Source organism: Dreissena polymorpha, chromosome 12 (genome assembly GCF_020536995.1).
Source record: "Dreissena polymorpha isolate Duluth1 chromosome 12, UMN_Dpol_1.0, whole genome shotgun sequence".
In the NCBI taxonomy this organism is placed as follows: Eukaryota; Metazoa; Mollusca; class Bivalvia; order Myida; family Dreissenidae; genus Dreissena; species Dreissena polymorpha.
Genome location: NC_068366.1, coordinates 63,555,591 through 63,572,733, shown reverse-complemented (window position 1 = coordinate 63,572,733; position 17,143 = coordinate 63,555,591). Strand labels below are relative to the sequence as shown.

Sequence of the window (17,143 nt, the reverse complement as noted above, 5' to 3'; positions counted from 1 at the left end):
AAAATGCAGGAAAGACTGTCTTTTATGTACTACAGATTTTTGTAATGTATTTAAATAACTTGAGATATAATATATATATATAATTCAAAATAAAAGTTCTTTATGGTGTGTTTACATTATGTCAGCCCGTGTGTAAACCCCTGTGAACCCCATTGACCCGGCACCGTGAGCTCCAAACACGTATAACATTTTATGCAAACCAACCTACAAACCAACCTTGTTAGGGGTAAAATTCAAAATTTATAAAATAATAAAGCAACTGTATTTATGTTGAACTGATAGCTTATTATATTCATAGAACCTTTTACTAGTATTTTCTTTACTGACTTTTGACCTTGAGGTCACAGCATCCCATTGTAGACACTCCTTTGAAATGTTTTACTTAACAATGTTCTTGTTTACACATATATGTATTGTGAAGATGATGTAGTTTTTGGCGCATAAGAGTATATTTTACAGCCTCTGAAGTGGTATTTTGCAGACTTTACTGTTAAAATTGAATTTATTATCTTAATAATTGGAATAATATGTGATGTCCCATTAAATCATTAATAGGTAGTCAATTAAATATTACAATTGCAATGATGTATTTCTACTTCATTCTCATTCTGTTCCCATTGATATTCATGTATCAGCAAGGGAGCTTATTAAAAATGAAACCCATTGATTGTAAACCAGAGTGACTGAACATGACATTAGTCTTAATCATATTGAGTATAACACATTTTGCACTCATTTTATTTTAAATTATAATTTACAGGTCAATATTTCAATGTCAACAACAAAGTAGTATTTAGATATCAACAATTATGGCACATACATAGCGCACACATGCATTGATTTATTGCACCCTAAGACACCATGAAAATTGTCAGACATGTCTGAGAAAACTTGAATATCACATATTTTGTGTTAGTTTCACATTAGTTCAATAAATAAAGGCAATCTTCTTGTAACAAATATCGTAAATACTAATGATGCATCATATAAAACATAACTTACTTTTTTATGCTGGTGTGCTTAAAAACCTGATATATAACATAACACAGACTGGATGCTCTTAGTGAATGACAACTATCCACATTTGCATATAGAGTTGAAATGTGCACCACTAAGTCCTTTAAGGTCAATCACATATAGAGCTGTCGTTATATTCCAACAAACACATTCTGGTTCATCACATATAGAGCTGTCGTTATATTCCAACAAACACATTCTGGTTCATCACATAAAGAGCTGGGGTATGTACCCATAGGTCCATTGTGATTGTAGCTGGCATATGTAGATCCATTCAGGTATTATTGAGTTTTATTTTATGCTTTCCGGTGGTTTATAGGGAAATATCAGTGAATTAAAACTGATTATTTCACTGTTCAAACAATGAAAATTATCAGTGAAAATTATCGATAATTTTCACTGTCTACTGTGAAATGACGTCATTTCTTTGACGAAATGACGTCATTATCGCAGCGAAATTCTTTAGTTAAACTCTTTAACAATGTATAAAAACTGTTAAAAAGGCATAAAATAAAAAGAAAATTTGTTGGAATCGGTGGATAATCCATTTCAATTCACGAGTGATCATAGAAAATAAATGTTTTTTATGATCACGAGTGAATTAAAATCGATAATCTATGTCATTTGTAACACTATGTCCATTCTGGTACATTAAATTAAGAGCTGTCAATAAAAGGTCCATTCTGAAACATCACAGAAAAAATTGGCGTATGCAGTTGCTTGGTCCATTTCGGTACCTCAGATATAGAGCTGGCGTATGTAGGTCCACTCTACATGTAGTGCATCAGATAAAATAGAGCCCTCAAATATAGGTCCTTTCTGGTACATTACATATAGAGCCTTTCTGGTACATTACATATAGAGCTGGCCTATGTAGGTCCATTCTGGTACATCACATATAGAGCTGGCGTATGTAGTTGCGATAGATCTCCTTGTTGGCAGCAGACGGCTCGCTGGCCCCTCCCAGGCCACACTGCACATAGCGGATGTAGACATCCATGGACCTCTTGCTGACCTCTGGCTCCTCCACACCGTATATGTCACCAGGGTACTCTCCTAGAGGCTCGCTGTAAAGAAATGCAGAAATACATCAGCATTGCTCTGTGAAAACAGGGATTAATGCATGTGCAGAAATTGTCGTCCCAGATTAGACTTTGCTGTTTGCATAGTCTCATCAGGGACAACACTTACTGCCTTAACTGGATTTTTGCTATGAAGAGACTTACTTCAAACAAAAATACCCACAAGTGGAAATTGTCATTCCTGATTAGCCTGTGCAGACTGCACAGGCTAATCAGGAATGACACTTTCACACATGCATTAAGCACAATTTTAGGCTGGTTGAAATTGATTCCACTAAAACATGAAGGTATGCCTTTATCAGTTAACCTTTCACCACAAAGATAAGCATTTTTACCTATTTTTATTCCCATAGACAATCAAATCATATATTTAAAACCTTAATTAGTTCTCATGACCAGCAAACAGCATAAAACCAGAACTCGCAGTTACTTGCAGACTGTTCTGGTTTTATGCTGGTTGCATTTAGCCATTTTCACTTTGTTTAATATTTCTAAAATCAAATCTACTGTCCAGTTGTCACGGCAGATTTATAATTCTTGTTGTTTTTTACATTCAAAAGAAGTTTGATGTCTAAGGAAAAAACCCAGGGGAAACTGCTTTTAAATTTGTAAGAGCAGACTTCAGGGTTATGGAAATCCCATTACAAAATTGTCAGATGCAGGTATTTACATGTATCCATGTCCTCTTGTCCAAGGACAATGTAGAGGTAATAATTCAAGGTACATGTATGAACATGACGCCAAAGTTGCATGGTATCATACAATCATATGCTTAAACATTTTAAAGGTGCCTTTTCATGTTTTGGTAAGTTGACAAATTAAAAAAAAAATGTTTCAGATTCACAAATTTACATTGATATTTGTGAGAAAACAGTCATACTGAACATTTACTATGCTTTAAAATATCGATTAAATGCATCTTTTGACGATTGAAAAACCTGAAAATTATAAAGCGTTACAACACAAAACCATTGAATAATTTGGAGAGTTCTGTTGTTGTTGTTATATTTTGTGATACTATGAGGATTGCTGATATAAATTATAAAATACATCACTAATTGTATGAGCACAGATGGCCAAGTGGTCTAAGTGACAGACTTTTACTCCAGGGGTCAGTGGTTCGAGCCCAGTTAAGGGTCCAAAGGGATTTTAGGTCCAATCTTTACATTTATTAATATAAAGCATTGAATGACAAACTTCAATACATGCCAAAATCTGTGAAAAGGTCCCTTCAATAACAAATTATGTTGTTATATCAATTTAATGAAATTAAAAGTCTAGAATGTGTGTATACTGCATCTATAGATGTTTATTAGACCTTTAAGTGACTTTTTCTTGCAGCATGCAAACAAGTTAACATTTGCAATGTACTGGTCCATGGACAAGTACACCATTATGTTAATTGCACATTCCCTTACAATCAAATCAGAATGGTTAATGCCTTACATTTTAGGAGAAGCCATGAGGTGCGGCACCTTCATCTCTGACAATTTGCTCTGGTCAGCAGCACCAATGTCCACATACCTGGAAATGATTCAATGATAATATGAGCCATGTGAGAAAATTGGGCTAAATGCATTTTCGTAAAGTGTCATCCCAGATTATGGTGTGCAGTTTGCAAAGGCTAATCAGGGACAACACTTTTCAGTTTTATGGTATTTTTTGTTTTAAATGGAGTCATGTCTTACCAAAAATCTAATTTAGGCAAAAAAGTTGTCCTTGACTAGCCTATGCAGACTCCACAAGCTAATCCAGGACCACACCTTACACACATGCATTCACATCTGTTTTCCCAGAGTAACGGTCAATAAGTTGCCATATCTCAACTTCCAGCTATATATGACCCTTCTGGTTTGACCTGTACATCAATGTACTCATATGCTCACAGTATATACAATAAGAATATAATCTACCGAAATAGCTGGATTGCAGACATCAATTGAAACACCTTATCATTAATAGCACTGCCTTAAATGTACGCTATATATGGATTTTGATTGGTTGCATGAGCTGTAGTAAACTTTACTATATATGGAAATTTACAACCAGTATACACATGTTCAGTGACGTGGTATCAGTATTGATGTGGCAGCATGACATTGTGCAAGGAAACCACAAACTAGTCTCTTATTTCCCAGAGCCTTGCTCTTTGAAAACTGGGCTTAATGCATATGTGTGAAGGTATAACACTTTTAAGGTATTTTTCCTTTAATGGAAGTCTGTTCTGAACAAAAATCCAGTTAAGGTGAAAAGTGTTGCCCTTGATAAGCCTGTGAAGAATTCCCTGAGCTCAGTAACTTATTTATTGAATCACAATAAAAAAGTACAGTACCTATGCATGACCAAAAGATGATGAAAAGTGAGGATTGTAAGCATACAGCAACACATTTCATTTTTCTTAGCAAAGTAAATTAAAGAGAAGTAACTTTAGCTAACTTGCCTCTTGTACAACTCCTGTGTAAACTCATCTTCCTCATACTGGGCTAGGTCAAGGTCATACACGTTAGGCTCAGTGTGGCTGACCTTGGCCACGCGGTGTTTAAAGTGGGACTCTTCATCGTCACTACTGCTGGAGGTGACAATATCCCCCTCCACGCTACTAGCGCTGCTCGAGCTGTCCTCCGATGATTTCGATGTGTTTGACGACATGGAAGCAGTGGAGTCCTTCACACTGATCGTGCGACCCAGTTCTTGGCTGAGAATTAAATGAGCCTTGTTCTTGGATAACTGGGCGTTGTGCTTTAAGTGTCATTCCAGGTTAGCCTGTGCAGTCTTCACAGGCTAATCAGGGATAAAACATTCCACCTACACTGGATTAATGCTTAGAAGAGACTACCTCTTAACAAAATATTTTTTAAGCGGAAAGTGTCGTCCCTGATAAGCCTGTGCGGAATCCACAGGTTAATCTGGGACGACACTTTACACACATATATTATGCCCAGTTTTCCAAGAACGCTGGCCTTATAATGAACAAGTTACTTTTGTGATTCTATTAACATTGAGGCTTAAATAGATTTTTAGAGTTCAAAAATTACGAAAATAGCATGCTGACCCTTGAGGTTAGTTTCCTAGAGTCTTTTATATATCATCCTATAGTCTGAATCTTAATGACTACAAAGATGAACTATTAGTATGTTATATTACGTTAAAATTTTCTGGCTGTTTGTGTGTATTTTTCAATAGGTAGAGTAGAGAATTTTCATATGCATGTTCAGTTGAACAAGAGCTGTCTCCATAGAAAGACATATGCCCCCAATAAACGCATTGATAGAAGTTATTGAAATGCACTAAGTAACCCCGTGACCTAGTTTTTGATGAGGCATGACCCCTATTCGAACTTGACCTAGATATTGTCTAGATACAACTTCTGACCAAGTTTGGTAAAGATCAGATGAAAACTGTTTGAATTAGAGAGCGGACACGAAAAGTGGTTATTGAAATGCACTAAGTGACCCCGTGACCTAGTTTTTGACCCGGCATGACCCGTATTCGTACTTGACCTAGATATTGTCTAGATACAACTTCTGACCAAGTTTGGTAAAGATCTTATGAAAACTATTTGAATTAGAGAGGGGACACGAAAAGTGGTTATTGAAATGCACTAAGCGACCCCGTGACCTAGTTTTTGACCCAGCATGACCCATATTCAAACTTGACCTAGATATTGTCTAGATACAACTTCTGACCAAGTTTGGTAAAGATCGGATGAAAACTATTTGAATTAGAGAGCGGACACGAAAAGTGGTTATTGAAATGCACTAAGTGACCCCGTGACCTAGTTTTTGACCCGGCATGACCCATATTCGAACTTGACCTAGATATTGTCTAGTTACAACTTCTGACCAAGTTTGGTAAAGATCGGATTAAAACTATTTGAATTAGAGAGCGGACACGAAAAGTGTGACAGACTGACAGACAGACTGACAGTGCGAAAACTATATACCCCCTTTTCTTCAATATGAAATTGTTAACAAGATACAATAGTTTCACTCTGAACCCTGGATACATAAATACATTTACATATCGGAGAATCATTTGCTTTGGTTTAGATATACAATTAATTTTTTAGTTTAACATGTTTTATATTCATCATACGTGCAACAAGTATGTGCTACACAAGAAATATTGTAATTGCGTTTACAGAACATGCGCAGGCATTTACAAACACAAGGTACACGGACTATTAAAACATCCATCACAGTATAGTATCATACATCTTTAGTTAATATATTATTTACATGTTTACTATTTGAACAGTCAGTAGATATTCAAATATACTAATATCTTTACAATTAACTCTATACTAATTCTTTACCGGTATTTGTAACCATATCTAATATTAATAAACATTAAAAATTCATAACTATTAGTAAGATTGTAACAGAGCCTACATTCATTTACACCCTTTCTGAAACTTTGTATTTATACTTATTGCAAAATTAAGGTTTCTTTTTACATCCATTTCTTTAAGACTACTTTTGCTTGTTGTGTATGGGTAAGAGTGGGCACATGCACAAGAATAAAGCATAGGTGACAGTAAAAAGACAGCAAACAAACAAAGCAGTATATATGATTTTGTAGTTTTTATTAAGAAATGCTTCTAAAAAATTGTATATCTGTCAAATGGTTTACTTTATTTTATGCATAATGCAGCCATTACATTTTTGTTCAATCTAAGACACATGCAGGATAACAATTTACATGTTTTCATGTGCTGTACAGTCTTTGACTAACCAATCACATGATATTATTTTGGGGAAAATTATATCGTCAACATGAAATGATGCCATACAAATTAATACACTTAGATAATAACTTATAATTTGCAAATCTTATTTATTATTAAGGTTTTATGTATTCTGAATAGAAAATGCAGGTCCAACAGAACACGATATAGGAGATGGTGTACTTTTGTATAATGTAAATTTCCAAGAAGACATCAAAATACTGTTTCAAACATTAATGTGTACTATGCATATTTTAATTCATAAAGGCACAGCAATAAACTATTGTTGAGTTTGCAAACGCGGTATCAGATAAAGAAATGTTACGCAGATATGTACAACAGTTTCACACTAAATCTTCAAAATTTTAATATTTATGAACACAAGGGAGCCATGGTGGCCATGAAGCCCTCACCTGAGTTCAAGGTACACTAATAGTCAAAGACTTGGCATGATGACCTTTTTAACCCCACTTACCCCAGATTTGATACTGTCAAGATAAACATTCTTACAAAGTTTCATTTATAATGAGTCATAAATGTTAATTTTAACATCATTTTAACTGAAAATTAAAAAAAATTGCCACAAATCTTTTAATAAAAAAATACAAATATCCTTTGCAGAACAGGCTTATGCTTATTGATGTCTTATTAAAATGTCACATAATGCCGTGCTATGAGCAGTTTAAATATTTTGGCAGAAATATGGTCGCAGCAAAGATAGAAATTCAGGAAAGACATAAATAACCTGGCTGACTGTAACATAAATTTCCCAGAATGATGATGATGATGGGAACTACTTCCTCCAATGGATAAAGCAGCAAATCTGAGGAAACAATTTCCAGTGAAAAGAATACAAAAAAGTCATGCTTAACTTAACATTTACATCAAGCATAAATTGTCTTAACCGATACAGGATTTTAAAAATGTCTTCACAAAAACTTTTGGTCAAAGATTTCAGTCCCTTAATATTTTAAATACTCTGTTGATATTGAAACGATCATTGGTTTAAAAAAAAAAAATTACATTTAACAATAAAACAATTAAATTATACATTAAACTTAATGGTTTATTAGATTCCCCAATAAATAATGATTTAGAGCAAATACTGGTAAAATTTGTATATTCTTCTTTGATATTTTGCTCTAAATGCCTCAAAAATGAAAATAAAATTGTATTTCTCTGTATAAAATCTTTGAAGAAGAAAACATATATACATCAATGCCAAAACTTTACAAAAACAGTCTGTCCAAGGGAATCACTGTACTGGGTAACAAAACAAAAACTTATTTACGAGGACGTTACATCATTTCATGTACTGGAAGGCAGTTAGCAGACATTTTCTGTATAGAACTGATTCTGCACTCCATTGCCTGCATGAGAGCACTAAGAAACAAACAGTTATAGCACTTATCTATCTTCCTTTGAATTTCAACTTAAAACAGCATTAGCAAATAACAAACTTCTTACGATTTTTAACTTAAAACATTATTCAAATGCATTTCAACATAAAACAGCGATAGCAAATATTGAATTAATGTTAAATTTCAACAAATATCTACTTATTAAGTTCAACTTAAAACAGCATTAGCAAAAATCCAACCTCTAAATTTCAACTGAAAATATCATTATCAAATATCCAACTTTGAACAAAGTTTGAACCTAAACAGTATTGGTAAATATCCAATTTCTTATGCATTTCTACTTAATATAACAATATTATCAAATACACATGTATCCCATTTCTTATAAATTTATAATAAAAGTGACCTTTGCAAATATCCAATTTCATATGTATTTCAATCAAAACTGAATGAGCAAATAATCAATATCATTAAACCTCCATCCAAACTCAAGTTTTTCAGCAGAAACCATTTGTTTATGTTACAATGACCTTGACTTTTAGGTGACTCCCCCCAAATGCAATCCCAAGCTTGTTCAGCATGTAAGCTTCCTATACATTCAATTACAATACTTGCATCCAAACTCAGTTATTGAGTAAAAGCTGTATTTCTAATCAAACCAATGTGGTGATTGAAATATACCCGCTCTTAAAAACAAAATGTATATATATGACATAATATAAAATGCAACAAAAGCAAATCAAAAACAGTACATTAGCAAAAAAACATTAGCAAAAGAAAGATATACAAAATTCTACAGATTTGCCAAAAGTACTCCATTTACGAGTATTGTAAGAATGTAACTACATGTTAAACTAATCAGTCCCCAATGTTTCCATACCTAAATCAACAATCATACCTGTATACATCTCTCCCAAACACTGTTCCTTTTGCACTTAATAGTTCAAAAGCTCATTCCATAAAATTCCAAAAAATGTTTAAGAAAATACAAAGAAACCAACAGAGAGCAGTTTCGTAAAAATAAAGATCCAAGCAGCTGCACTTTGCACTTTTTTGTCACCCTGCCTAATCTGGACAGAAAAATAAGTGTACAAATATTTGGATATTAAATATTATTTTGCAAATATTCAATACCATGTTAAACTTTGTGCTAAAAATCTTCATTACAAGTATTACTAAGGGATCTCATGGACTAGCAAATATTTGGAACATGTCACCAGACTTTTCCACCCTGCCCTTTTTATCAATAGCTATCTTGATACTAAAATCTTAAAGGGACTGTCAACCATGAATGACGAAAAAAGAAGTGGTAAAATACCGTATTTGTATACTATTATTAGTTTATATTGATTAAAATTTCACGACTGGTGTATTACATAACATGGAACAAAGTTCGTATTTTCAGTATATTCGGTAATAAAATTTCGAGATGTGAAATTGAAAGTACATCACAAAAAAAAGTGACATAACGATATACTCACTATAAATAACCGAAGTAGATTGATCATTATATATATGAAATATATACAATTCACCACTCATGCAAAATTTGCATTCCTGGGTTTACCACGTGAAGATGATAATCAATCTGCTGGCGTTATTTATTGATAACTGGTAGTTACCCGGTAGACATACCCAGTAAAATTTATTACCTAATATACTGAAAATATGAAACTTAACAACTTTTTTCAAGTAATGTATTATACCAGTCAAGATATTTTAATGCATATAAACTAATAATTGTTAAAAAATACAATATTTTACAACTTTTCTTTTCTTCGTCGTCGTGGTTGACAGTCCCTTAAAATCTCTATGAGCCTCTCTTTGGGAAAACAGGGTTACATACATGTGCGTAAAGTGTCATCCCATATTAGCCACATAAGCCTGTGCTGTCTGCATTGGCTACTATCGCCCCTGATTTGCCAGTACACAAATGCATTAAGAGTAGTCTTCCCATAATGAGGCTCGGACTCAGACTATTTCTGTGAACACCACATGCAGCATCTTACCTACTGTCTTTGCCATCAAAACTGGCCCGCCTCTCAAATGGACTCGGATTGCGGTAGATTCTATGCCTGTAGTTTCTACAATAGATTTTCAATAACATATTATATGACAAATTTCTGACATAATTAACATTATGTTACAAAAAATAAAAATAACTCTTGCTTCATATGTGAAAAACACTGTTTTATCCATGATAGGTGGGTAACAAATTTCAAGGGCAATAAATGAAAAAAATCTTCCAATTCTAAGGCACTGACAATAAATGTTCAACAATTTTCGAAACCTATAAACTCAGTTAAGTTCGAAATCAAACTCAACATCAATGCAAATGATTCTAATACAAAAAGAATTGGAACTGAGCAATCCAGTGAATTTTGTCAATCCTACCTGATTTAATCATGATGTCTTGGTTCTATTCTTACACACAATAATATAATGGTGCCAGCCTTGTGACAGGTAGGCCTCATGTTTGATTCCTACTGGATGAAATTTTTCAGGATCTTTACATGGAAACCAAGACTAAGTACTGGGCCTCCACAGAAAACTGACTCAAGAGCATCGCTATAAGGCTAGGGTAGTACAGTTGTTACAATTGACCAGTCGCCAAATTAATCGATCGCTCCGCCCACATAGATGCGAACTCCTACAAGCAGATCGCAATTATAGCGGACTACGTGAGTGAAATACTATATTTGTATCGATGTATCATGCTCTTTTCTATAATATAAATTATTAAAGGCGCACATTTAACTAAACTGCTTTGGAAACTGTAATACAATACATAAATGCTTTAGAGAGAAATGGCGTAATCAAAATTATTGAGTTAACGGCAGACTGACTATCAGAAACGTTTCTTATACATTTTATAGGGATTTGTTGAAAAATCCGTTGTAAAAATGAGCATTTATTTCATATTGATTTTGAACTTGTATAAAACCGTCTGACAGTGAATCCGGTGGCTATTCATATATAATTTTGAAAATATTTTTATTAAAATGCAAATTACACATCCATATCATGATGGGTTTTTTGTTTATTAAAAATGTTTAGATCTTTGTTTTATTGTGTTATTTTTAAAAAGACACCGATTTTTTTTATTTAGATATAAATTAAAATTTGATTGTAACCATAATTTAATACAGGCCTAATTTCGTGGTTTCATTAACAGATAGTCTAATATGCATTTTATTTCATTTATTTTAAATGCAAACCTGTCACATTTCACTATCGAAAAATGAAATGTTGGTATTACGGTGCTGTTCACGACCATTCAAATTGAATACATTTAGCATATTATGCATTTGTTTATTTATAACAAGATGGTCCTTATATGTTAATTGCAATTTTCACATTTCTCCCTGTATCAATATATGTTGTATTAGAAATGTTGTTGTTGTAGATAAGTCGTACATTTTACACTTGAAGTCGCTTTAAGCTGGCTAAGCCGCGTTGAAATCACCTTTTTGTTGTTTTTACTTTAGTTAAAACGATATTTAAGTTAACAATTTATAATGATTTCCCTTGTTTATGATCAACAGAAAATAAATATATAATTGGAAATCATTTAAGTAATTAAATAGTTTTCTTTTCTTGTGTACAGTACCTTACAATGCCTTAATGTTCCTTCATTCTGAGATCCACGCAACATACAGTCATTTATTAATCATCAACCATTACACTAAGATTAATAAGCACGTGTGGCAATTATTATGTTGCCCAAACTGCTTTAATAATAATATTGTGCATCAAACGGTATAACACGTTTTATAGAACACACAACTGGTGTGGTTAAACTATTTATTGTGTTTGTTTTCTCATTACTCAATCATATGTTCAAGAAATAAAGATACAATAATAACCTTTTATAAAGTATGTATAGCACCTACAATTTTGAATAATGATCGAACAGTAATGATCATGCATTTGATATAAAATCTGTGTAAACTCTTAAAAATTACGTCCATTCCATATGTACGACACGCTTTGTTTGTCGGACAAAATGGCGGCCAGATTAGCATTGCTGAAGGGTGTGTGAAAAATCGATATCTGATTGGCTGATCGAAAAATGTGGGCGGAGCGATCGATACTTTGGCGACTGGTCAATTAGGTTTAAACAAAGGGTTTCTTGATAATTTGCACAAAAGGCTTTTGATGTAATCAAGATAGTAAAATGAGCTGCATTCTAGAAAAACTGAACTTCATGTATCTGGGTAAGTGTCATCCCAGATTAGCCAGTGCATTCTGTACAGGCTAAACAGGGACGAAACTTTCTGCTTTTGTGGAATCTTTGTTTGAAGGAGATCATGTCTTAACAAAAATCCATTGTAGGCCTTGAGTGTTGTCCCTGATTAGCCTGTGTGCACTGCACAGGTTATTCTGTGGTTACACTTTAGACAACAGCATTAATCCCAGTTTTCCAAGAAGAAGGCTCACATAACAAAATAGCTTTAAATTGGGGATTCTCAAAAATTAAGTTATACAAACAGGCTCTCAGTTAAACAAACCTTATGACTTTCTCCATGTCCTGAGCGAGACGTTTGATGTCTGTCAGTGTGTATGGCTTGTAGTTCTCAAACAGCACATTGACAGCCTCGTCTTCTCTAGACAGCACCTGTACAAGGCTATGCTTGGGCTTGCAGGCTGGAAATAACAAGAGAGGACGACGCCTGTATCATGTTATGACTAGGCTTGCAGGCTGGAAATAACAAGAGAGGACAACACCTGTATCAGGCTATGACTGGACTTGCAGGCTGGACATATAGAGAGGACAACACCTGTACCAGGCTATTTAGGCTTGCAGGCTGGAAATAACAAGAGAGGACAACACCTGTACAAGGCTATACTTGCACTTGCAGACTGGAAATAACAAGACAAGACTATGTTTGGGCCTAAAGGCTGGAAATAACAAGAGAGAACAACACCTGTACAAGGCTATGTTTGGGTCTAAAGGCTGGAAATAACAAGAGAGGACAACACCTGTACAAGGCTATGTTTGGGCCTAAAGGCTGGAAATAACAAGAGAGGACAACACCTGTATAAGACTATGACTGGGCTTGCAGACAGAAAATAACTAGAGAGGACAACACCTGTATCAGGCTATGACAGGGCTTGCAGGCTGGAAATAACGAGAGAGGACAACACCTGTATCAGGCTATGACTGGGAAAATATAGGGATAGATTTCCTTTTTCTGTTGGTTATATGACCCAATAACATCCTTTTATTTTACGCTTTCCAATGGTTTGTAGAGAAATATCAGTGAATTAAATCTGATATTTCACTGTTTTAAACAGTGTAAAATAACAGTGAAAATTATCGATAATTTTCATTGTTTGACCAGAACCATTTTAAGATATCTTTGATTTCCCAGTTGTGACCCAAATGTTACCAAAGGGTGAAAACTCTGCATTGAATGTTTATAAAAACATTCGGATAAGCTTCCCTTGAACAAACATGTTTTAACATTTCGTGGCGCCTAGCGTGGAACTATATTGTCCGGAATGGCAAAAATACAAAAATAATCATTTGCAAGCATAAAATAAAAAGAAAATTTATTGGATTTGAAGGAATATAGATTTTTATTCACATGTGATCATAGAAAAAATATTCTGCCCCACTCGTGAAAATATCATTTTCTATAATCACTTGTGAATTAAAATAAATATTTCACCAAATCCAACAAATATCCTTTATAAAATGTGCAAAATGCACTAAATAGCCTTTACAATCAAATGCTTACCTTCTTCAAAGGGCAGAGGCAGGTGATTGAAGATTGCAGGATCACACCACATGGTGTAGCTGCAATCAGAGTTGGCAATACACATCAGTACACAACTTTGAAAACTTTATTTGGTACAATATGAGTTTTATCTGCTATTGGCAATCTGATTGAATTTTTTTTTTAAAGATTTTCTGTATCTTTTATAGAGAAATATTATATGACCATGTTTTACCTTATCATTCGTATTCAATTAAACTATCAATCCAAGTCAGTCTCAAGAGAGTGGTTGTTCTTGTGTATTTTGAAACAAAATATGATAATAAGAGCACTTCTGCAGTATCTATTAAAGAAATGTTAAGCTGATACAACACTTTTATGCTTAACCCCCAACAAATACTAGTTTCAAATTCAGCTGACTTTTTCAATGTGATATCCCGTGTCTAACACACTGTACTTATTATCAACTAAAAGTGTAAATGAATTCATTAGATAACAAGGGACAAAATTGTCACAAAACCAGGTTTTCATTGTAAAAAAAAATCTGATAAAGGGAGACAACTGAAACTGAACTTTTGAAATGAACAAACAAAATTAACCCCCTTTGTAAGTTTGTTTTAAAATAAATCTATTTTTAGTCGTGGCGACCTTAACATTGGAGATATTGACGTGATTCTTTTGTGCGACACACCGTCCCATGATGGTGAACAAATGTGCCAAATGATTTTAAAATCTCATAATGAATGACATAGTTATAGCCCAGACAAGGTCATTTATGGCTATTTTTTACCTTTGAACTCAAAGTGTGACCTTGACCTTGGAGATATTGACGTAATTTTTTCGCGCGACACACCGTCTAATGATGGTTAACAAATGTGCCAAATGATTTTAAAATCTCACAATGAACGACAAAGTTATGGCCCGGACAAGCTTGTTCCGCCCGCCCGCCAGCCCGCCAGCCAGCCCGCCCGCATTCGCCAATCTAATAACCAGTTTTTTCCTTCGGAAAACCTGGTTAAAAAACAATGTTGACAAATTGTGCCTTGGTCTAGCAATAATGGGCTTAATGCATGTGCATTTAGTATCGTCCCAGATTAGACTCTGCAGTCAAAACAGGCTAATCAGGGACGACACTTTCCACATTAATTGTATTTTTTATTTTAAAGAAGTCTCTTCATTGGTCAAATTCAGTTTTAGCAGAAAGTGCTGTCCCTAATGAGCCTAGGCAGACAGCACAGCCTAATCTGGGAAAACACTATGCATATCGATATGCCAAGAGGCGCATTTTTCCAGACCAAGTCATGAAGTGCATACCTTTTTCTATGCATTTTCAGGCCCGCTGCATCGGGGTTATGAAGGTAGAAATCAGTGGGCAGGTCCCAGATGTTGAGCTCGTTGTCATGGGCAACAAACACCCCCAGAAACACGTTCATAGCCTGCTGCTTCTCTAGGTCTACAACAGCAAGACGTATGATCAATATGGAGCGTGTTTTCCCTTACACAAAACAATAGTACTTGTATGAATTTGGGTAAAGGGCTATCCAATAAACTAATTTGTATGTTTGTTAATAATTTCACATCTTTTCAACAATAAGTCTTGGTGTTTGGCTCTTTAAAAAAAACTTTTGGTTTGTTGAAATGGCAAACAGAGTCTATTGCAATACGGAATTGAAACAATTCTATAAGGGACCACCCACCAATTCTTCCAAGTTTAAGCATGAGTTGCAAAAAAATCTTAATGCCAATGAAAAATACATCTTCAAAATTTTCTAGGCATGCAACATACCAGAGAATGCGTTGCTGTAGTATCGAGACAAAGTCTGGAATATGTCCACAGAGTGCGCCTTCCATGGTGCAATCTTGCGGTATCCTTCAATCCTGTGGACGAGTAGCGAACCTCCATATTGAAGGGCCAGCGTGTTGCCCATGTTTTCATACAGCTCTTCCAACATCCTGCAACATAAAAGAGTATACATTGCATGTGCATTTAGTATCGCCCCAGATTAGACTCTGCAGTCAAAACAGGCTAATCAGGGACGACACTTTCCACATTAATTGTATTTTTTATTTTAAAGAAGTCTCTTCATTGGTCAAATTCAGTTTTAGCAGAAAGTGCTGTCCCTAATGAGCCTAGGCAGACAGCACAGCCTAATCTGGGAAAACACTAAATAATAAATACCCGGTAATTACTTCTTTGTGACTGAACAGAGATTTTACAAGAAATTGCTCCAGTAAGTTGTAAAAGTTGTGATTTACTAAATTTAAAGTAAGCAAACACTTGGGGGAAAAAAAGCTGCGTTCTGGTAAAACGGGGCTTGATGCATTGTACAAAAGTGTCGTCCTCACAGGTTGATAAATTTTTCGTTTAAAGGAAGTCTCTTCTCAAAAACAAGAGCACTGCATAACGGGTGCCACGCTCGGCTGCGGATGCAGTTTTGAATAAATGAAAGCTTGTCAGATTTTTTTTAGGTCACAGTGAATTTGACCTTTGACCTAGTGACCCAAAAATGGGTGTGGCATGTAGAAATCATCAAGGTGCAGCTTCATATAAAGTTTCAAAGTTGAAGGTTGAAGCACTTTAATTTTAGAGCCAATGTTAAAAACCTTGACAAAATGTTAAGGTTTTAGCACGACAGCCGAGCTAAAAATCCAGTCCATGCAGAAAGTGTCATCCCTGATTATCCAGTGCGCACTTCACAGGCTAGTCAAGGACAACACTTTATGCACATGTATTAAGCCATGTTTTCCCAGAACCAGGCCCAAATGTGATGTACCAACAATCAAACAAACTTTATGAGCTACCTACGTGACACAGTCTGTATCAAAGTCGAGATCAGGGACTGGTAGAACACCAAGGGCACATAACTGTGGGGATAACAAACAATATTCTTTATTAAAATAAACATTATTTGTTGGTATGTTCTTATAACCCACCTCTTGTTTGATGGCAAAAAACTATTTTATTGTGATAAAATACAAATTAAACATAATTCTTTGCAAAGTTTTACAAAAACCCACCAATCCATATGTGCAATGGTGATATGTTGTTTGACCCCAAATATATCAATATAAATCTTATTTAGAAACTACTCCTTATTCATCAAACATACTTAAGCTGTACTCCAACATGTAAAAGTGTAAATGACGCCTCGTATACATGTAATAAATGCACCTAAACTATCAGATCCTAAATTGTGGGAAAATCAAGAAAACTGCCATTTTAATGCATCTAAA

At 34.6% G+C, this 17,143-nt stretch overlaps 1 protein-coding gene across 6 annotated transcripts in view; it reads right to left on the bottom strand.

Annotated features, from left to right (window-relative positions):
- Positions 1 to 1,854: 1,854 nt before the first annotated feature.
- Positions 1,855 to 17,143, bottom strand: part of LOC127853456 (polyphosphoinositide phosphatase-like) — a 37,309-nt gene continuing 22,020 nt past the window's right edge. For 3 of the 6 annotated variants that reach the window (XM_052388002.1, XM_052388005.1, XM_052388006.1), the window contains 10 exons: positions 16,716 to 16,774; positions 15,696 to 15,862; positions 15,224 to 15,362; positions 13,931 to 13,989; positions 12,698 to 12,833; positions 10,196 to 10,270; positions 7,571 to 7,648; positions 4,540 to 4,794; positions 3,546 to 3,623; positions 1,855 to 2,084 (listed from right to left, as the gene is read on the bottom strand). In XM_052388002.1, the coding sequence (XP_052243962.1) occupies positions 1,910 to 2,084; positions 3,546 to 3,623; positions 4,540 to 4,794; positions 7,571 to 7,648; positions 10,196 to 10,270; positions 12,698 to 12,833; positions 13,931 to 13,989; positions 15,224 to 15,362; positions 15,696 to 15,862; positions 16,716 to 16,774 (1,221 nt within the window). In that variant the 3' untranslated portion in view covers positions 1,855 to 1,909. Of the gene's footprint in view, positions 2,085 to 3,545; positions 3,624 to 4,539; positions 4,795 to 7,570; positions 7,649 to 10,195; positions 10,271 to 12,697; positions 12,834 to 12,914; positions 12,944 to 13,279; positions 13,309 to 13,930; positions 13,990 to 15,223; positions 15,363 to 15,695; positions 15,863 to 16,715; positions 16,775 to 17,143 lie in introns of all 6 variants that reach the window. The other 3 variants (XM_052388004.1, XM_052388003.1, XM_052388007.1) reach the window with 3 other exon arrangements.